Source organism: Silurus meridionalis, chromosome 10, assembly GCF_014805685.1.
Source record: "Silurus meridionalis isolate SWU-2019-XX chromosome 10, ASM1480568v1, whole genome shotgun sequence".
Classification (NCBI taxonomy): Eukaryota; Metazoa; Chordata; class Actinopteri; order Siluriformes; family Siluridae; genus Silurus; species Silurus meridionalis.
In genome coordinates, this window is record NC_060893.1 from 493098 (window position 1) to 516434 (window position 23337).

Genomic DNA, 23337 nt, shown 5'->3' on the forward strand with positions numbered 1-23337 from the left:
CTAAACCCCCAGTTAAATTCAACTCACCTTCATGGAGAAAAACAAAGCCATCAGACCCAGACACAGCGGGTTTCCATAGTACAAACTGACAATGGACCAGACTACATAATCAGGTGGATGCTCCGGCATGGACACCACAACTGTCCCTGCTCCTCTTCCATCACCCAGAGGAACGTTCAGTGGAACCGTTGTGCTCTGCATCTTGTTCAGGATCATGCCTGTTTGAGGTCCTTCAGGCTTGATCATGGTTTAGGTTAGAGGGCGTGTCCTTTTCTACACACACTGACCACAGTGTATGACCTACTTTAGGACTTCTGAGTAATTTCTTACTTGATGAAACGCCACCACTTTATTTGCACAAAAAGAAATTTGAAGCATAATTAAGAAGCAAGAAATCATATCAAATAATCATGTATAGCAAATCATTAGGATTTTATTGAATTTAGTTTCAGAGCACACAGAGCAACACTTCTACAGGGTTTCTATTATTAATAATGAGATACGGGACGTAAAAAAAAGACATCGGATTGTAGTTTGACTTCAGTAAAGCAAAATCGCATTCTGATCGCAACTTTCTGATCTAAAACGCATCGTTTCATCTTCGAGTATATCAAAGTGCGTATAAAAAAAATACAAATCTTTCATTGGTTGCAAATGTCAAACAGCATTACCTACACATACCTCTAGGGTGTGCTGCTTCTCACTGTGAAGTTATTAGACTATTAGTGATTAACAATGTAATATTTAAACAGACGCACGATCACGGTTATTCACACGGAGAACGTTTCTGTTGCTATGAGAAACAGATGAACTAATAAACAGCAATTTTGATCATTCAACCCAAATACTACTCAAATCATATTAGCAAGATGTATTTAATACGTGACTGAAGGCAGAGCTTTCAAAACATTCGACGCTGATCATGACAGTGTAACACAATTACAAAGATTGAACATTAGAAATGCTCAGAAACTAAAAATCACGTGAAAAAAAAAAAAAAAGATTTCTTGCATAATGAAACAAGTGCGGAAATATAAAAGGCTCGGTTTCATCATTTTCAAAGGAATCAAATCAAATCAGTGTCCATCCTGCACACTGAAGAAACGATATGGGGAGGTGGAAGATTAGTGGTTTAGGAATTTGGATGTGAAGGTAATGAGTTTAAATCCCAGGCACACCAAGCTTTCACTCCTGAACCTGAACCCCAGGAACTGCTCAGGTATAAGAAGTGGCTCTGTATAAGGACGTCTAAATGTTATGAAATGTTATGAGCTCTCTCATGTCCCCAAGTCATATCGTTTCTCAACATTAACTATGAGAAAACAGAATAAAAAGAATTGAAGTACTTCACATTAATGCTTTCTTTTTTATCTTCTAGTGAACGATCTGATAGAAGAGGTTTAGCGTTCACACTGAACACTTCAGGAACTTCATGAACTATGAAATGATAGGAGAAAAAGAACAAGTGCTCTTGTCAGGTGTGTGCTGCAGTTTTGGTCTGATACGGAATTTCCACACGTCACATCTTGGAGGATGCAGCCACGTCAGAACCTCCCTTCGTATACACGTGGACAGAGTTCTACAAACACACAAAAACAACAATCACGACAACAGAAGGGTTTGTCTGGAGGTAGTGGTGTAACGGAGTGGTGTTGATGTGTAGCTACGATAAGGTTTTACCTTTCTGCCCTCTGCATTGTACTTGTTGAGGAGCGCCTGAACACGAGAGCCGTAATCCTGGTGCACGGCCATCAGACACTGGAGCTGTAGAGGTAAAAAGAGGAAAAGACACACAGAGCTTTGAAACATCCCTGAAATTTTAGATTGGATTTGATTAGATTCACCTTTTTCATTGCACATGTTACAGTACAAGGCAATGAAACACAGTGCAGCAGCAGCAGTGTAAAATATCTACAGGCTGGTAAAACTGATATGTAATAATGATAAATGAATAATATACTATTACACTTTATATCTGGAGATAATAAAAAGACTTTACCATGCGCTCCTGGATGAACAGCTGAGCTCCTTTCAGGTGTCCTGCCATGTTCTGGCACAGACGCTCTCGTTCAGCCTCATTCAAGACCTTGGTGAAAAAAGTGCGAACCTACAGGAGACCAGAAGATCATTAGAGAACACAGAGTTTAATCCCATGCCGACATTTCCATTATATCCCATGACCACTCCATACCTGGGTCACATTGTCCTCATCCGAGCTGTTGTAGCGGGCAACGTCAGGAGAGACCCTGAACTTGGACTCCATAAAGCGCTGCTGACAGTCTGGAGCACTGAAGCTGTTGGGGTAGTAGTTCGGGGCTCCGCCTGTAAAGAAAAATAAACTATCAGTTCTGATGAGTAGTTTTTTGGAACAGTGTTGTGAAATATGTTCGAGTTTCTCACCCTGGTTGTCAGTCATGCACATGGGCCCGTCTCTCTGGTAGTTAGCCACGCGGGCACGATAAGGGCAATTAACGGGCAGCTGGAGGTAGTTGGCTCCGAGCCGATGGCGGTGGGTGTCAGGGTAAGAGAAGAGACGACCCTGAGCAGAACATCATGTTTCAGACCACCAGCACGGCAAAGCTTGTATGTGAGAAGTGAACTGATAATGTTTCTGGACCTTCAGATCTGTGTCTCGATTCAACCCTGTCTCGACGTCTACAGACAATTCCTTAGACTTCATGGCTCGATTTGTGCTCTGATTAGTGTTCACTGAACTGTGGGACCTTCTAAAGACGTGTGCCTTTCAAATCATGTCTAATCAACTTAATTTAATGATATTGTACACTACAGTGTTTTGTTCATTACTTTAGGAATAAAGTTCCAGCTTTTCCCCCTCACTCATGGATCATCAGTTTACTTTGTATATATTTAAACTGAACATAAAAATAAATAAAGCATGAATTAAGTTTTAAAAGCAGAGAAAACAGAGTCTGTATATGCTTTAAAATGATTTCTGTAGGACAGGGTGTACAGTACCAGAACCGGTGTTTGTGATTATATAAGTTTCTGGACACTTGACCATGAGATTTGTGAGTCCAACAGTTTCTATTAGTCTAGTTTTGCATATTTTATATTCTCTTTGCTCACAGATCAGACAAAGTTTGAGGACTTTACCCCCTGAGCTGCTGGTGTCCATGACCAGACCTCTAATAAACAGTGGGGCAAAAAAGTATTTAGTCAGCCACCAATTGTGCAGGTTCTCCTGCTTACAAAGATGAGAGAGGCCTGTCATTTTCATCATTGGTACACTTCAACTATAAGAGACAAAATGAGGGAAAAAAATCCACAAAATCACATTGATTTTTAAAGAATGATGAAAATGACAGGCCTCTCATCTTTTTAAGAGGAAGAACTTGCACAATTGATGGCTGACTAAATACTTTTTTGCCCCACTGTATGTTAGTGTGCGAACATTCCATGGTGGCTTTCAGCAGAATCAGGCCTTCATCCGCTATGAAGCTGGTGGTTTTCATGCACTTGTGCCAATTTTTCCTATCAAACATATACTGCTTTTCTTTGCACAGATCAGAAATGACACCAGTTGAGGCTTTAAGCTTTGTTACATATGTATATGTGTGTGTGTGTGTGTGTGTGTGTGTGTGTGTGTGTAAGAACTTTTGTGTGTGTGTATATATATATATATATATATATATATATATATATATATATATATCTCATAACTTATCAGATAAATGAGGTGCACATAGGTATGAAAGAGAGTGAGTGTGTGTGTGTGTGTGTGTGTGTGTGTGTGTGTGTGTGTGTGTGTGTGTGTGTGAGACTGTACCTGCAGCATCTTGTCAGGACTGGGCTCGATACCAGGCGGCATGTTACTGGGGTCAAACGCCAGCTGCTCCACCTCAGCGAAATAGTTCACAGGGTTTTTATTCAGCACAAAGCGTCCCACTGGAATCAGGGGGTAGTCCTTATGGGACCAAACCTGAGATAAAAAACACCACGATTACTAAAAAGATCAAGTTATTGGCATCAAAAAACATCACAACGTTAATTATAATAAAGCTAATAGCTGAGAGGAAGTCAGAGCACCTTGGTCAGGTCGAATGGGTTCCATGGGTACTTCTCCGCCTGCTCAAAGGTCATGACCTGGATGTAGAAGGTCCAGGATGGGAAGTTACCATTGGAGATAGCGTTGTACAGGTCACGGATGGAGTAGTCCGGGTCAGAGGAGGCTAAACGTTCTGCTTCCTCTACAGTCAGATTCTTAATGCCCTGATCAGTCTGACAGGAAGAGAGGGTGTCACACACACACACACACACACACACACACACACACACACACACACACACACACACACACACACACACACACACACACACCAAAGTCATCGATATACAAAAGAAACTACACACCTTGTAATGGAACTTGCAATACACAGGGTTTCCTTCAGCGTTGATCAGTTTGAAGGTGTGAGATCCGTAGCCATTCATATGGCGATATCCATTCGGTAATCCGCGATCGCTAAAGAGGAAAGACACCTGCAAGAAAATAAATAATAATAAAACATTACATTCTCTAGTTACAGATTAAGAATATTTTTGATCTAAAAACCCCATTTTTAGAGATATGGTAAGAAAAACCACAAAGATGACAAACAATTTCTGTTTGAGTACAAAGTCTGAGGAAAACTACTCCTACAGAGAAGCATGGTGGTGGTGGCACTATAATGCTGTGTGGATGCGGACACAGTTTTCTATCTAAATTTGTGTGGTCTGCTTTATGTGTGGAACAGACCAGTGGTTACGATAAGGGCAGGATTGGAAGGTTGTGGGTTTTAGATCCCAGCACTGCCAGCTGCTACTTCTGGGCCCTTAAACAAGGCTCTTAACCCTCTACTGCTCAGGTGTGAGATCACCATTCTGGCCAGAACATTTATTATTCTTTAAAAAAGGATGATACAAAACATCTATACAGATGTTTTTTCTGTGCTGCGTTAAACAATACAAAAGCGCCCTCTAGAGGTGAATCACTGAAGTCACATGCTGTTTATGTAAAGTGTCTTTTTTTTTTTTTTTTTTGGATGTGACTATTTATTTGGAGTGTTACTTTTTTGTATCAGTTTAAATGCACATTTTATTTTCCTGAATATTTATTAATATTAATAATATATTCATATTAATTTAATTAAACATATTTTCATTTTTAGTACTTTTTTTTATTACTTAATTTTATTACTATTTTGTATGGATTATTTTTCCATTAATCGGTTATCTGGCAAATACAATCCAGGGGTGAAATCCACTATCGGTCGACCTCCATTCCTCACAGTGTTGTTTTGGTCATATTTCTTCAACAGAGTGTTGCGTACTTGTTAATTCACAAAACTTAATCTCACTAAAGCAATAATAGCTGAATGGACAAAAAAATAAAAAATAAAATCACAGATTATTATATGGGTACAGGGGATTTACATTTAAAATGGTATCTTCAACAAGCACATATGGGAGTAATTATTAGGTGTCCACATACTTTTGGATATATATTATATAACCAGGTAAAGTAAAAAAAAAAATGAATCTGAAACCTGATGCAGTGACTCGGGACGCAGACTCCAGAAATCCCACACCATGTCAGGGTCCTTCAGGTGAGTCTGAGGATTCCGCTTCTGAGAGTGGATAAAGGATGGAAACCACACACACACACACACACACACACACACACACACACACACACACACACACACACACACACAAAATTAGCACATTAACACAAATGACTTTTAGCCGCACTAATTTAATTAACCTGCGATTAACACAGCGCTCATTTGTGTTTGATCATTTTTATTCAAAACATATATAAATATAAAAGAGGTGAAATTAAAACCTTCGACGCAACACACATTTATTCACAACATCTTTTCTTTCTCCACCGAGAAATTATTTGCTATCACTAAGCATTAGTTTTAGTCTCGACTCGGCACCAAAAGCCGCCATGATGAACACATCCGGCGATTAAAACCGTCCGTGTGGAAACGTAGCAAATGTTCAGTTCGGTGTCCTGATGATTTACGTCATTTAAAACGCTGTATTTACTTGAAAACGGTTACATGAATATTTAATCTTCATGCTCCATGTTGAGTTCGGTTTCACTAATAATAAACATACATTTGTGCGATTTTTGTTAATTACAGCATTAAAAACTTGAAAAGGTACATTTAAGGTACATTTGGAACAGATACAAATCACGATTTAACTCATGACAGTCGTGATCACTGAGGGTGTACTTACTTTAGTTGGCACTTAGACAATAATGTCTGTAAGTTATTTTTAAAGGACAGTAAAACTGTACTGATACACAAACTGCACGTTTTATTTCTATATTATTGTCCTATAAGAAGGTGTGTTTTCACTTTTATAAGATATTATTTATATAAAAACAAAGCAAGTATAATGAAAATGACAGAAACTCTGTCCATCTCTCTCTCTCTCTCTCTCTCTCACCAGAAGTGCATCCCTGATGAAGAAGATGGGGGTGTTATTGCCAGTCAGGTCCCAGTTCCCCTCGTCGGTGTAGAATTTCACTGCAAAACCTCGAGGGTCTCGAACTGTATCAGCCGAACCGGACTCTCCAGCTAGACACACACGAGGGAAAAATGTGGAGGGGGAAATGATTCTGCTGCTCCAGTTCTGTGTTTGTGTTTTGCACAGAGAAGAAAGGAGTTTATGGGTCCTCATACATGTCCTGCACCACCCTCACATACTTCTCTGACACACCAGACTTCCTCATACAATACCACAACTCCTCTCTCCACTCTGTCGTACGCTTTCTCTAAATCCACAAACACACAATGCAACTCCTTCTGACCTTCTCTATACTTCTCCATCAAAATCCTCAAAGCAAATAATGTGTCTGTGGTGCTCTTCCTCGACATGAAACCATACTGCTGCTCACAGATGGTCAACTCTTCTCTCAGCCTGGCTTTCACTACTCTTTCCCATAACTTCATGGTGTGACTGATCAACTTAATTCCCCTGTAGATACTGCAGGTCTGAACATCTCTTATTATTAATACCAGTCTGGTGCTAAATGAGAGCTATTTCTTCACGGAGGAGAGAAGAAGTGCATCTCACCCACAGTAGAGAATCTCACAGCAATAGGAGTCGTCTTGCCCACGTACTCGAACACCTTGGCCTTGCAGTAGTGTGTGATGTCATGAGTCACCTCAAAATAGCCAAATGCACCTGTACAGAGAAAACAATCCAATCAGAACAAACTCAACCCCCACTGCACCAACACGGTCCATGTTTCTCTGATCAGCCACTGATCACTGTAATCTCTCTTTTCTGTCTATTAACCGTCCATGAGAAACTTCTTCATGGTTTTATTGCTAGGAAGTTATAAGAGGCTGCTTTTTTCCCTTCTTTCTGGAGTGTAACGCAAAACCCACGGCTTGGTTCATACCTCGGTTTTTAAATCGAAGAAATGCAAAACATAAAATTGAAAAAAATGTTTATTATTATTTCAACATTTGTGATCAACATTTAACCAGTTTACGTTTTTAAAACAATTTTAAATCAAATGTCTGTTTGGTTAAATATCAAATAATATTTTATAAAAAATAAATCAAATCACTATATTTATTAAATTGGGTAATAAACACGATTTTACGTCTTAGACCCCATTTGGGTATTACAGCATTACAGTGTGTGTGTGTGTGTGTGTGTGTGTTTTATATTTAATATGTAATTTATTAAAGATATGATCTACTTAACTGTTCTACTTATTAAGTTGATTGATAAGAGTCTTAAACGTAACTGAGTGTAAATAAACCAGTAAATGTAACAGTGTGAACATTATTTTTCCAATTCAATCCTACTACAGTAATAAAAATGTATTAAACCATGAATTAGGCTTCAAAATCAATCATTCCTCATAAATTAGATTATTCAGGCTCAATAAAATGTGCACCTTCACACAGTTTCCCTGTTCTTTCCACTTTTCTCCAAGTCTTGGACGTGATTGAAATAAACACCGGTCTCTTTGTGAAACGCTGTGGAGAGGTGGTCAGTCCTACTGCACCCACACCAGTGAAATGGACCAACTCGGATGAGAGTTAAGTGGAAGCACAGACCTGCTCCTTTGGCATGAACCACTCTTTCAGGGATGCGCTCGCGGTCAAAGTGCGCCATTTCGTCAGTGAAGACGACATCCTGCACCAGCAGTGGCCCTCGGGGTCCGGCCGTCTGGACATTCAGTTTATCGCCTACGGGGACGCCGGCTCCTGTGGTCAACGTGTCGGCTCGCTGAGAACGGAACCAAAAAGGTCCAGCTCCAGTCACTGTAAACTTTATACTCACTACATCTTATCACGCTTCAAAATCACGAGGCACCTTGTGTACAAGTTTCAGCTGAACAGCGTTAATGTGAAGCCCTGATGTATTCTAAACATGTTTACAGATCGACCTTGAATGGTCTACATACACTGCACTTAAACTGGTTACCAGGAGGAGATGAAGAATTCATGAGGTGAACTAGTTCAGGAGAAATAAAACCCTGTTCTTGTGCTATGAGGTTCTGCTGCTCAGTGCTTCATACACACTTGTGTGTGTTTAATGGAAGTCAGTGGGAAGAGAAGTGTAGTGCCACACCTTCAGCACTATGGATGTTCATATCGAGATCAATAAATCCGGATCGACAGAATTAAACTATTGAACACATCGATCTTTCAAAAACTGTGTTTAAATGCAAGTCGGTGTTGAAGAAGGTGTAGTGTGAACCCCCTTAAGCCATGTCACACCTTTAATACCACGGATACCAGGGGTGAGACGCATCAGACTCGAGAAAACGACAGAACGATGTCATCAAACGTGTCGATCCGGATTAAGACCTTCCGAATGTGGATTCTGTCCTCGTTTTACAGAACCACAGCGTTAAGGCTGATCTATTCGTACCAAAGTCGTTTTCTGTCTATGAAGATTTGCTGAGGAACTTCATAGAAACCCTGTAGACCTGAGAGAGGAACATTACTGCTTCTCTGATGATCAGGTCTGCACTTAACAGCATGATTACAGCAATATCGTGTTATCAGTAAAGCACTTACAGACATTAGTAAACAAACAGACTCTGGTTACATAACCACCGACCACGTCACGTGACCCTGCTCTCTGATTGGCTGCCTTTCTGATAACAGCCAACCAATCCCGTGCTCGCATTTAAACAGGCGAGTCCAATACAGTTTTAAGGACTTTAGACTAAAGCCCAAGTCTAAAACTTTTCACCTTCTTGTATTTAAGCGTGCAATTTTCCAAAAATTACAAACAATTCCCAAAAATAACATTTTATATTAGTATAATAATCGCACACACAGAGTAATAGCCGCAATGCATACTGGCTGATCCCACTAATACTCACCATGTGCACAAGGTGTGACTGATTCATATTTAATATCTAATATTAAACATTAAAAGATATAAATGACAGTATATAAATGATTTACAGTAAATCTGCATGGTGTGACCTTTGCCTCGATTACAGTAGCGCAGCTAACACAATGCTGAGCCTAGCTTTAGACTTCAAAAAGCAAACCTGAGATCCTCTATTTTCTTTCCACATTTTCATCTGATCCGTGGCTTTGTCCCTGTTTTCCGCCATATTGCAAAAAAGATTAATCTTCAACAAACTCAAACCCAAGCAGGAGTTATAAAAAACAGAGCTGCAGATCTTCCACTGTTTTTGTTCCTGAAGTTCAGCTAGCCCCGCCCATGGCCCCGCCCACTGTCCTCCTATTGGTCAGTGAAGACCGACATGACACGCAGTCCTTATTTCACCTGGTCCCGATACAATCAAATTGAAATGAAAATAAAAACTCTACATTTTAGCATAAATTTTCACTTATTTTCCTAAAATTTTCGAAAAGAGAAATTAAGCTTTGTCCCTACTTTTGCCGCGTTCCGTCCTTGTATGCGCATGTGTGGAAAAACTGGGGCAGGGGGCACGAATCAGTATTGCGCATGCGTAAACTGTCACACCAGAATACATCATAGGAACACAAAGCACAGAATTCATGTAGTGTTATTAAAGCCTTATTTTGCATTGATTACACTTAAAATGTGGTCTAATCATCCAAATCTAGGCAACAGACAAGGAACAAAAATAGTAAATCAGAATCATTGATCAATTAGGGAAAGAGTTTGTTGTTGCTCACAGTAAAAGATTAAAGTAAATATTCAAGTAAAAGAAAATTAATGAACAGAAAAAATATACATATTAAGTTTTATATTAGATGATGTGAAATTTGTTACAGCAGTGAAAACATGGCAGAATAAAATCACCAAAAAAGCCCAGCAGCGTCTCTACTTCCTGAGAAGGCTGAGGATCTCCCTCCCTCCATCCTGACCATGTTCTACAGAGGGACCATTGAGAGCATCGTGAGCAGCTGCATCACTGCCTGGTTTGGGAACTGCACCATCTCGGATCGCAAGACCCTACAGAGGATAGTGAGGACAGCTGAGAAGATCATCAGAGTCTCTCTCTCCTCTATCATGGACATTTACACCACACGCTGCATCCGCAAAGCAAACAGCAATGTGGACGACCACACACACCCCTCACACACACACACACCCACACACCCTGCACACTCCCCTCACACACACCCCTACACACCCCTCACACACACTCTTCACCCTCCTGCCATCAGGGAAGCGGTTCCGAAGCATTCGGGCCGCCACATCCAGACTGTGTGACAGTTTCTTTCCTCAATCCATCAGGCTTCTCAACAAACATCTGAACTGAACTTAACTGAACTCACACACACACACACACACACACACACACACACACACACACACAATTGTGTGTCTAATCTGTACAACCTGGACTCAACACACACTCATACTTACTTCGCACACCCTTGACTTCAGCACCACTCACATTACATCACTTCATTACCGTAAACTGTTTACAGAGTCCCTAACCCTGTGTTTTCTGTTCTGAGATTGTTGTTTAATGGAGCATCAGGGTTCTGGAGAAACGTTGTTTCATTTCACTGTGCACTGTGTCAGATATATATGGTTGAAATGACAATAAAAGCTTCTTGAGAGTCACGTGGGACCGCCGAGGAAGATGGCAGCATAGTTGTGTAGCTCCCTAGGTCCACCCATATTTTCAATTTATTCGAGCGTATTTACTCCACGTGTATTTCTCAAAGTTGGTGTCCCTGGTAATTAAACACTTGTAAATAAAGAAAAAGTGGTCTGGACCGCAAATGTTGACGTCCACATCTAAATATTTTAAGGGAGCAACAACGAGCCGCATTTCAACCAGGTAGACTTCGCCAGCACACGAGTCACCATCACCCCAGCCGATTAAACAAGGTTCAAAGATGGAAAACCTATTATCCGAAATAAGCAAAATGAGCTCTACTTTGCAAGGAGTAGCGACGGATGTGTCGTCAATCAAAGAGGGTGTTACTGACCTCAAAAACTCTGTGCATGCAATCCGAGAATGGCTGGACGAAGAGGAGGGCTGCATCTCTAATATGGAAGACGTCACCTCGAAACTTGTCGGTGAGCGGCATGATAAACTTGTGGAAGTTATGTGGAACCGAATTGAAGATCTAGAAAACAGCATGAGGATGATCGATCTGAAAGAAGGGCTGGAGGCAGGTGGAATGGTCAAGTGCGTGTATAAAATCTTATCGGAAGGACTGGGTATCGATCCGGATGGAGAGTTTGAAATTGAGCAGGCACATCACGCTCCCGCTTCCAGGCCCAGTACAGATCAGCCACCGAGAATTGTCTTGATCAAGTTTCTATGTTCGTTAGCCAGGGAGAAGGTATTACAAGTGGCCAGGGAATGACCGAATGGGAGGGATGTCGGATTTCCTTCTTCTCCAACATGTCAAGAGAGTTAGCCAGAAAACGGAGGGAATTCACCGTTTCGCGTGTCAACGTGAAATATACACTGGCATATCCAGCCTCTCTTCGTTTTACATGGCAAGGGAGAAGTAAGGTGTTTACATCAAGTGTGGATGCAGAGCGGTTCGTCAAAGAACACTGCGGTGCGACGGAATGATGGGACCAAATACTCTTTACAAGATCGCCGAAGTGGAGCATATGGGTCAGGTGCGGTGGGTCAGGTGTGGTGGTCAGGTGCGGTGGGTCAGGTGCGGTGGTCAGGTGCGGTGGGTCAGGTGCGGTGGGTAGGTGGGCGGGTGAGCCGGATAGCTGTGCTGTCTCTGAACAGTTTTGACAGCCAAGACAGGGCTGGGTAGCTGATTCGGGACCTCACAGACCGCAATCTCGGGTTGTTTGGACTAGGACGGTCCTCGTTGTTTGGTATGGCCGTTCTTTTTTTGTTGTCTCTTCTTTTTATTTTGTTTGTTGTTAAGCTTTGGGTAGGGGGTTTGATAATTTGTTACTGTCTGGGGAGCAATAGCGTTTTGCTGAATGAAGTTTTGGTGTTTAAAATGTTCAACTGTCGTTTGTTAAGTTTGAGTGAATGTACATCGCGGTTTAGTATACCATTTCCCAACATAGGGCAGTCATCCAACATATCTGGTTACACGCACGGAAACGTGTGATTAATTTATATCGTGCATTGGTAGTCACATCAGGTTTATAACATGGAATATTAATGGGTGTGGAAGTCCAATTAAAAGAAAAAAGGTTCTGTCGTATCTCAAAGATAAACAGGTGGATGTTGCTTTTGTGCAAGAGAGTCATTTAACGGATAACGAAGAGCTCAAATTCAAGCGGGACTGGGTGGGGCATGTCTTCTATTCATCATTTACGAGCAAACAAAATGGGTTAATGATACTAATAAATAAGAGGCTGAATTTCGTAATGTAACAGAAACTAAATACGATGTGGGAGGATTCTTTGTATAGAAACCCTCATTAATGGAGTAAAAGTGATATTATGCAATGTATATGCCCCCAATAAGACAGATCCAGGTTTTGTTCATAAAGCAAACAAGATTCTTGGTGAAAAAGAAGACAAATAATTTTGGTTGGGGACCTTAATCAGGTTATGGATGGGGTTTTGGATAAGAGTAAATGTGGGAAGCACTGTGCTTGTGGGAAGCACTGATAGGTTGGCATTCGTATGGGAGGCCTCAACGGCGTACTTTAGAGGGAAACTGATTGAATAGGCAGCTAGAAAGAAGAAGGAAGGAAGAGACTTGGTTAAGAACTTGGAAGCAACAATTTGTACATTGGAGAAGGAGCTGGCTAGACACTACTCTAATGATTTATATCAGGATATTTGTAGATATAAATTTCAGCTACACGATGTATATAATAGAAAAGCTGAGTATGCACTATTTAGGCTGCGGACCAGGTTTTATGAGAGCGGTGAAAAAGCGGGCAACTCCTGTCCAGACAATTAAAACAACAAAATGCTGCTAACGTTATTCCGGCAATTAAGAAAGGAGAAGAACTGGAACAGTTTTTTTCTAATATAGAGTTACCTAAGTTAGATACATTGCAATCTGAGTCTCTAGACTGTCCTATTACAGAAGAGGAGGTCAAAGCTGCAAACACCTCTATGAAATCTGGTAAATCGCCAGGGGCAGACGGGTTTCCAGCTGAATATTATAGGAAGTATGTTGTCTATATAGAGGCGTTTGAGACTGGAGAATTGCCTGGTACTTTCATGGAGGCATTGATAACACTGATACCTAAGAAAGATAGGGATTTAACTGATCCGGCTAATTTCAGGCCAGTAAGTCTTATCAATGTGGACTGTAAGGTGTTGGCGAGAATTTTGGCGGTTAGAGAAGGTTCTTCCAAGTATAATCTATAAAGACCAAGTGGGCTTCATTAAGGGAAGGTCATCAGCCGATAATATGAGAAGGCTAATTCATCTGATGTGGCTAAATTCTTCAGAGAACACCCCGATCGCAGCTATATTGTTGGATGCCGAAAAGGCTTTCGACAGGGTGGAATGGGGCTTTTTGGCTGCAGCCCTGTCTAATTTTGGGTTTGGTCGTATATGTAGGTCCTGGGTTAGTTTATTATATAAGAATCCTAGAGCAGCAGCGATGACAAATGGTGTGACTTCCTCATTTTTTACAATTTCAAGAGGTACTCGTCAGGGATGCCCACTGTACCCGTTGTTATTCACGATGGTTTTGGAACCTCTGGCCATTATGATCAGGGCAGACCCAAACATTATGGGAGTAAGGGGGGGTGGGAGAGGGGACGAATGCGGGTGATATTTTGTTGTTATCTCGTGATCCTCTCAAATCTCTACCTCCATTAATGAGTGTTATACAATTATATTCAAGAGTGTCAGGATACAAAATAAATTGGGAGAAATCTGAGGCTATGCCAATATCTAGAACATGTCACTCCCATACAGTGACCCAATTCGGTTATAAATGGATTCCAAAAGGTATGACATACCATGGGGTTGAACTAACACAGAACTTGGAGGATATAATGATGTTGAATTATGAGCTGCTGCTGTCAAAGATAAAGCACAATGTGGACCAGTGGGAACAGCTGAAACTCTCTCTCCATGGGGTGAAGTCAATGTTGTCAAGATGGTTATTGCTCCACAGTTCAATTATATATCCATGATGATACCTGTAAACATTCCAGACCCTATCTTCTTTTTATGGGATGGAAAAAGACCGAGGATTAAAATGAGTAAATTGACTTCCTCAAGGGACAAGGGGGGTCTTGAATTACCTGATGTGAGATTGTATACTCTTTCTTTTAAAATGGCCAAGCTGGCTAAGCATTGGGACAAGACAGATTCTGAGTTGGACTGGTTTAAGATAGAACAGAAACTGGCCTCACCATTTCATCCCATTAACGTTCTTTCACAATGCTCTGGAGCTAAATGGGAAACATGTTTGGAGCAAAGTTCATAAACTGTGCAAGACATCACATTATAGACAGTCATATGCGTCATTATGGAGGAATCCTGAAATGTGCATAGGTAACGCCAGTGTGTTTTGGGAACAGTGGCATCTTAAAGGGGTAACTGTAATTGGTGATCTGTATGAAAATGAAGTTTTTTGTCTGAATTGGTGGGAAAATATAATATTGGGGGTCAAGGAAATTTTTGGAAATATCTGCAGATTAGACACTGTGTCAAGAGCAAATCTAATACGAGTGATAACCCTGTTTATACCTATCTTCAGTTGCCACATGTAGTTCAGACTGCTTCTATGTGTTACAAATCAATGCTTAATGTAAATGCAGATACCCATGAGAACCTGAGGACTATTTGGCAAAAGGACTTGAGCATAGATATCCATGAAAATGATTGGCTGTACATCATATCTAATGTGGGTAAGAACATAGGGGGTGATTCATTCATTACAAAGTAGTACATAAATATTATTGTACACCATCCAGGCGTTACAAAAAGGGTATAGCTGGAAATAATCTGTGCTGGAAATGTAAGGAAGAAGCGGGGAGTTATTTGCATATAATTTGGGAATGTTCCTTAGTTCACCCATTTTGGTGTAAAATTCTGGGAGTAAAAATTCTTGGATGGGATCCAACATACCTGTGGAACCACGACTATGCATTCTGAGAGATAAATTAGTGGTACCCAACATAACAAAGAATGTGTTTACTCTAGTTTAGATTGGTTGTATTACAGCTGCCACGATGATTTTACACAATTGGAAATGCCCCAAAACACCAGACTTGAAAGACTGGATTAATGGGATGATTGAAATTGCTTCGTACGAGAGCATGTTGGGGAGACTGCATAGTGAAGGAGGCATGAAGAAAACTTGAGATCATTTCTGGCAACATAAAAATGGTTTGAATAAGTGGGACTGATTAATGACTGTTTAATTTCCATGTGCTTATAATTGTAATTGTAATTAATCATAATTGTATTCCACTGATAGTGACGTGGCTAAATGTGTAATAGCAAAGATGATTACTGAATGCCGTGTTGATGTACTTTGAAGTTTGGACTGTTGAACAATAAAAAAAGTTGAATTATAAAAAAAATAAAAGCTTCTTGACTTCACTTGAAGAGTCAGACTACAGTAATAGTTATAAAAGTTATTACACATGTGACTAATTATTATTATTGCACTGCCCAAGATATTAACAATATATAAGTGTGGCAATCTCTCTCTCTCTCTCTCTCTCTCTCTCTCTCTCTCTCTCTCTCTCTATATATATATATATATATATATATATATATATATATATATATATATATATATATATAAAGTTTAAAGCAGATTTTTAAGCATATTGAGTAATCATTTTTAAAAAAGTCTACTTTTATGTACACATTTTCCAAACGCTAACTGAAGTCCTGTGTTTCAATTCAGGAAATTACATTAGATATGGGACGTGTACTGCTGCTGCTTACTGACAAAGCTCCAAAAGAGCAATTTAATTAGTGTAAAACCATTCCCTCGATCCCATCAACTTTTACAGGGTCTTGGAAGAAGCATTTCAGAGATAACAACATTCTGGAAAGAGCTACGAAAGAATTTCTCAAAACCCAGACATTTATCTCTACACAAAAAGACTCCAAACAGATTCTATTCTATTCAAAGTTACTACTTTCTGTAGAAGTGGATGACCTGCAATCAGTATAGACAAGGTGAAAAGTATTCTAAAAAATACCAACAACCTTGTTCTTTTTTCATGCTGTAATAAATAAACCCTGCAGAAATAATATGAGTCTAAAGGGTTTTACAGTATATCCACTGAATATGTTTTTATATTTACATTTATGGAATTTAATAGACACCAGACCATTTACCTTAAAACACACTAATGCTGAGGAATACACTCTTAATATATCTCACTAAGCAGTGCCCACAATGAAAACCTGAAGGGAGACTGAGAATATTCTTGATTTCCACCTAATAGAAATAATGATCCTGGCATTAATAAAGTTAGAAAAACAACAATACAGAAGTGAGTTCATGTTAAATGTTATACAAAAGTCCTACATGATCAATAGTGAACATATTTATGACAGAATACTGTAACACACACATTTATGAAATACTAAGTGAAATCCAGACTTGAGGCTCCATTTGTTTTTGTAAAATATAATTTGATGTATTCTTTTGTTTCAGTCTTAAATGGTTTGAAGACTTGAGTGTAGAAAAGTCCTTTGGCTCCAAGTTCTGCTGAGTAAACATCTTTACTCTAGTCTACTTATCATAATCTTAATCACATCCATCATAATGCTGGTTGGCAGTGGCAGACTGGCGAGTTCCTGTGTTTGATGGTTAAAATGTTTTAAAGTCAGTTTATTTCTCTAACTGATCTGAATAAATTCATTGTTATATTCAATTCCATTCCATTCAGTTTTATTTGTGTAGCACATTTAACAATATATATTTTCCAAAAGCAGCTTTTTAGAGGTAAATGGGCTATAAAAATTCAATGTATAATTTTAGTGCCTATAAGTTTGTCCCTGATGCCAGTGGAGACTGTGGTGAAGGAAAAACTCACTGAGCTGATATCAGAATCAGAATCAGAATCAGGTTTATTGACCAAGTGTGTTGACACACACAAGGAATTTGGTTCCAGCTGTTTGTTACTCTCAAAAGTACAGACATAAATAAAAACCTATACATGACAAAACAGACACGACAAGACAAAAACAGACTATACAAGACAATACAGACAATACAGACAATACAGACAGTATAGACAGTGTGGGTAATAAATAGGGATACAGACCAGTAATGTACATAAAGTGTGGGAGTGCATGGTAGTGCAAATGACAGTATTGTGTGCCAGGTATGATGAAAGAGTTTACTATAAAAACTTTGTACAGTATACAGGGAGTGCAGAATTATTAGGCAAGTTGTATTTTTGAGGATTAATTTTATTTGAGGATTTAATTTGAACAACAACCATGTTCTCAATGAACACAAAAACTCATTAATATCAAAGCTGAATATTTTTGGAAGTAGTTTTAGTTTTAGCTATTTTAGGGGATATCTGTGTGCAGGTGACTATTACTGTGCATAATTATTAGGCAACAACAAAAACAAATTCATACCCATTTCAATTATTTATTTTTACCAGTGAAACCAATATAACATCTCAACATTCACAAATATACATGTCTGACATTCAAAACCAAACAAAAACAAATCAGTGACCAATATAGCCACCTTTCTTTGCAAGGACACTCAAAAGCCTGCCATCCATGGATTCTGTCAGTGTTTTGATCTGTTCACCATCAACATTGCGTGCAGCAGCAACCACAGCCTCCCAGACACTGTTCAGAGAGGTGTACTGTTTTCCTCCTTGTAAATCGCACATTTGATGATGGACCACAGGTTCTCAATGGGGTTCAGATCAGGTGAACAAGGAGGCCATATCATTAGATTTTCTTCTTTATACCCTTTCTTGCCAGCCACGCTGTGGAGTACTTGGACGTGTGTGATGGAGCATTGTCCTGCATGAAAATCATGTTTTTCTTGAAGGATGCAGACTTCTTCCTGTACCACTGCTTGAAGAAGGTGTCTTCCAGAAACTGGCAGTAGGACTGGGAGTTCAGCTTGACTCCATCCTCAACCCGAAAAGGCCCCACAAGCTCATCTTTGATGATACCAGCCCAAACCAGTACTCCACCTCCACCTTGCTGGCGTCTGAGTCGGACTGGAGCTCTCTGCCCTTTACCAATCCAGCCACGGGCCCATCCATCTGGCCCATCAAGACTCACTCATTTCATCAGTCCATAAAACCTTAGAAAATCAGTCTTGAGATATTTCTTGGCCCAGTCTTGACGTTTCAGCTTGTGTGTCTTGTTCAGTGGTGGTCGACTTTCTGCCTTTCTTACCTTGGCCATGTCTCTGAGTATTGCACACCTTGTGCTTTTGGGCACCCAGTGATGTTGCAGCTCTGAAATATGGCCAAACTGGTGGCAAGTGGCATCTTGGCAGCTGCACGCTTGACTTTTCTCAGTTCACGGGCAGTTATTTTGCGCCTTGGTTTTTCCACACGCTTCTTGCGACCCTGTCGACTATTTTGAATGAAACGCTTGATTGTTCGATGATCACGCTCAGAAGCTTGGCTATTTTAAGACTGCTGCATCCCTCTGCAATATATCTCACTATTTTTGACTTTTCTGAGCCTGTCAAGTCCTTCTTTTGACCCATTTTGCCAAAGGAAAGGAAGTTGCCTAATAATTATGCACACCTGATATAGGGTGTTGATGTCATTAGACCACACCCCTTCTCATTACAGAGATGCACATCACCTAATATGCTTAATTGGTAGTAGGCTTTCCAGCCTATACAGCTTGGAGTAAGACAACATGCATAACGAGGATGATGTGGTCAAAATACTCATTTGCCTAATAATTCTGCACTCCCTGTATAGAAGCAATAGTGTGTGCAACATATACAGATAATGTGATGAGTGAGAGTTCTGTGACAGTTCTGTGCAGTACTCATAGATATGAGCAGGGAATATAATTATGGTCAGTTGTTAGTGAGGGTGATTGCTTGGGGAAAGAAACTGTTCCTGTGTCTGGCAGTTTTAGTGAACAAAGTTCTGTAGCGCCTGCCAGAAGGGAGGAGCTGAAAGATGTTGTGTCCAGGGTGTGAAGGGTCATTAATGATTTTTCCTGCCCGGTTTCTGGTTCTTGTATGGTACAAGTCCTGGAGAGTGGGCAGGGGGGCACCAATGATTTTTTCTGCTGTTTTAACAGTTTTCTGCAGTCTGTTTCTGTCCTGTTTTGTTGCTGCTCCAAACCAGATGGTGATTGATGAGCACAGGACAGATTCAATGACTGCAGTGTAGAACTGTATCAACAGCTCCTGTGGCAGACTGTACTTCCTTAATTGCCTTAGAAAGTACATCCTCTGCTGGGCCTTTTTCAGAATTGAGTTTATGTTTGATTCCCATTTCAGGTCTTGGGAAATGGTAGTGCCCAGAAACTTGAAGTTCTCCACAGGTGACACAGGAATGTTGGATATTGTGAGGGGGAGTAGTGTTGAAGGATGTTTCCTAAAGTCCACTATCATCTCCACAGTTTTGAGTGTGTTTAGCTCAAGGTTGTTCTGACTGCACCATAGCACCAGCTGCTTCACCTCCTGCTTATATGCAGACTCGTCACCATCTTGGATTAGTCCAATGAGCGTGGTGTCATCTGCAAATTTCAGGAGTTTGACAGTTGGGTCACTTGATATGCAGTCATTCGTATAAAGGGAGAATAGCAGTGGGGAAAGGACACACCCTGAGGAGCACCAGTGCTGACTGTCTGAATACCGGAGGTAACACCTCCCAGTCTCACCTGTTGTTTCCTGCCTGTCAGGAAGCTGGTGATCCATTGACAGATGGCAGGGGTATAGTAAGGTTTAGGAGTTTGAGTGGAGGATTCCCGGAATTATTGTATTGAAAGCCGAACTAAAGTCAACAAACAAAATCCGGGCATATGTTCCTGGGCAGTCAAGGTGTTGCAGAATGTAGTTTAGCCCCATGTTGACTGTGTCATCCACCGATCTGTTTGCTCGGTATGCAAACTGGGGATCCAGCAGCTGTTCTGTCACCTTCTTTAGATGGGCCAATACCAGCTTTTCAAATGTCTTCATGACGACAGATGTCAGAGCGACAGGCCTGTAGTCATTCAGTCCAGTAATGGAGGGTTTCTTGGGGACTGGGATGATTGTGGAGAGTTTAAAGCAGGAGGGGACCTCACACAACTCCAGTGATCTGTTGAAGATAGAGGTGAAAATGGGAGCCAGTTGGTCAGCACATGCTTTGAGACAGGAGGGGGAGACACCGTCTGGGCCAGGAGCCTTCCTTGTCTTCTGTCTCTGAAAGAGCCGATACACATCCTTTTCACAAATCGTGAGCGCAACTTGAGTGCTGGAAGGAGTTGTAAGTGAGGATTCCAGAGGTGTGATGGGGGCAGACATTGGGCTGGGTTGGATGAGAGGTGTGAAGATATTGTTCTCAAACCTGCAGTAGAAGGTGTTGAGGTCGTCAGCCAGGTCTTTGTTTGCTTCAGTGGGGAGGGGTGGTCTCCTGTAGTTTGTAATATTTTGCAGGCCTTTCCACACTGATGCAGGGTCGTTAGCTGAAAACCTGCTTTTCAGCTTTTCAGAGTAGCTTCTTTTGGCTATTCTGATCTCCTTTTTCAGTTGGTTCCTGGCCTGCTTGTACAGAGCTTTGTCCTCCCCTCTGTATGCATCTTCCTTGGCATGTCGAAGTTTTTTCAGTTTGGCTGTGAACCATGGCTTGTTGTTACTAAACTTGCAGAAGGTTTTGGTTGGCACACACGTCTTCACAAAAACTGATGTAGGATGTCACAGTGTCAGTCAGCTCATCCAGGCTGTCAGTTCCAGCCTCAAAGACACTTTGACCCAATCAGTGCAGTCAAAGCAGTCTTGTAGTTCCTGCTTTGCCTCACTGGTCCATCTCTTCACTGTTTTGACTACAGGCTTAACAGATTTTAGTTTCTGCCTGTATGTTGGAATAAGATGAACCAAGCAGTGATCAGAGTTCCCTAAAGCTGCCCGGGGTACAGAGCGATACGAGTCCTTAAGAACGGTGTAGCAATGATCCAGTGTGTTTTTCCCTCTTGTCGGACAGTTAATATGTTGCCTGTATTTTGGAAGTTCTACTGTTAGTTTTGCTCTGTTAAAGTCTCCAAGGATAATAAAAAGAGAATCCGGATGTTTTTGCTCCAAGCCGGATATTTGGTTTGCCAGGTTTTGCAGTGCATCATTCACGTTGGCCTGAGGTGGGATGTAAACTCCGGTCAGAATGAATGAGGAAAATTCGGTTTACAGTTTATTACCAGTGATTCCAAGTTTTCGCTGCAGTATTTATCCAGCACTGTGACATCTGTACACCAACGTTCGTTAATGTAGAAGCAGATTCCGCCGCCTTTCGTTTTGCCCGATAGCTCCGTTACGCGATCCGCTCGGTGTAAGTGAAAGCCCGAGAGAAGTAATCCGCTGTCCGGGATTGAGTGACTGAGCCAAGTTTCAGTAAAACAGAGAGCAGCGGAGCATGCAAAATCTTTGTTTGTTCCGTTAAGAAGAGTTAGTTCGTCCATTTTGTTCGGCAGTGAGCGGAGGTTCGCCAGGTGAATTGACGGGAGCGCAGTTCTAAATCCCCTCTGTCGCAGCTTCACTAGCGCGCCGGCGCGCTTCCCCCGCCGGCGTCTCCTCCATGTGCCATAGAGAGTGGCTGCAGCTCCAACTAAGATCTCCAAATAACTTTCCGGGTTTGTAAAAACTGTTGAAAAAGTGTCTGGAGTGAACTCCCCGATGTTAAGCAATTCTTCTTTAGTGTAAGTTATTAGGGTAGGGTAACTAAACACACAGACAATAAACAAAAAGAAAGAGAGTACTAGAGAGAGTCGTGCCGAGGCTGCCATCCGCGGCGCCATCTTGACTCACAAAGAAACCTTGAGAGGAACCAAAAAGGAACCTCGTCCTGATCTGGGTCACATCAAATATCCATTTATTACAGTTCCATCATTGTTGTGGTTTACTGTTTGGTGATCGGTGGTTGATTGCAGAACTGTTCATGTTTGTTGTGATCCTGAGCCATTTTGGCAGACATGAAATCATTACAGTCCAAACTCATCCTCATTGTTCTTGAGGTGCTCAGTAACTTCATGAATCTTTCGGCTGTATGTGCATATGTATATACACTGTGTTTTATCTTGGCTAATGTTGGACATACAGTGATTATATCTTGAACCCCATTTTCTTCTTCTTCTTATTTCGGCTGCTCCCATTAGTGGTCTCCACAGCGGATCATCCATCTCCATCCCCCTGTCCTCTACATCTGCCTCTTTCAAACCAACTACATCACATCCATAAACCTCCTCCTTGGTCTTCCTCTTTTCCTCCTTCCTGGTGTCTCCATCCTCAGCATTCTCCTACGATATACCCCATGTCCCTCCTCTGCACATGTCCAAACCATCTCAATCACACCTCCCTCACCTTGTCTCCAAAACGTACTACATGTGCTGTCCCCCTAATAAATTTATTTCTAATCCTGTCCATCGTCGTTACTCCCAACGAACATCTCAACATCTTCAGCTCTGCTACCTCCAGCTCCACCTCCTGTCTTTTACTCAATGCCACTGTCTCTAATCCATACAACATCTCAGGTCTCACCACAGTCCTATAAACTTTCCCTTTTACTCTCACAGATACTCTTCTATCACAAATCACTCCTGCTATCACTCTTCTCCACCCACTCCACCCTGCCTGCACTCTTTTCTTCACTTCTCTAACACACTCTACATTACTCTGCACTGTTGACACAATGTACATATGTAAATAGTTAGTGGATGAAACGCTGCAGATGTGAAACAGGGAACATGGGTAATGTATGGCCTTCAGTGATGTTCTACCTGATGCAATCCACCTCTTAATCCCATCATTAAAAA

General features: G+C 41.0%; 1 protein-coding gene across 1 annotated transcript; it reads right to left on the reverse strand.

The window, feature by feature from the left end:
• Positions 1–413: 413 nt before the first annotated feature.
• cat (catalase) lies at positions 414–9723 on the reverse strand. Its single transcript, XM_046859573.1, has 13 exons — positions 9545–9723; positions 8091–8262; positions 7090–7200; positions 6460–6590; positions 5544–5648; positions 4372–4497; positions 4048–4239; positions 3788–3940; positions 2401–2539; positions 2192–2322; positions 2000–2107; positions 1681–1764; positions 414–1579 (listed from the first exon to the last, which is right to left on the reverse strand). Exons 1-13 carry the CDS (start codon positions 9608–9610, stop codon positions 1520–1522), a joined length of 1578 nt encoding a protein of 525 aa, XP_046715529.1. The 5' UTR covers positions 9611–9723; the 3' UTR covers positions 414–1519.
• Between the last annotated feature and the right edge of the window lie 13614 nt (positions 9724–23337).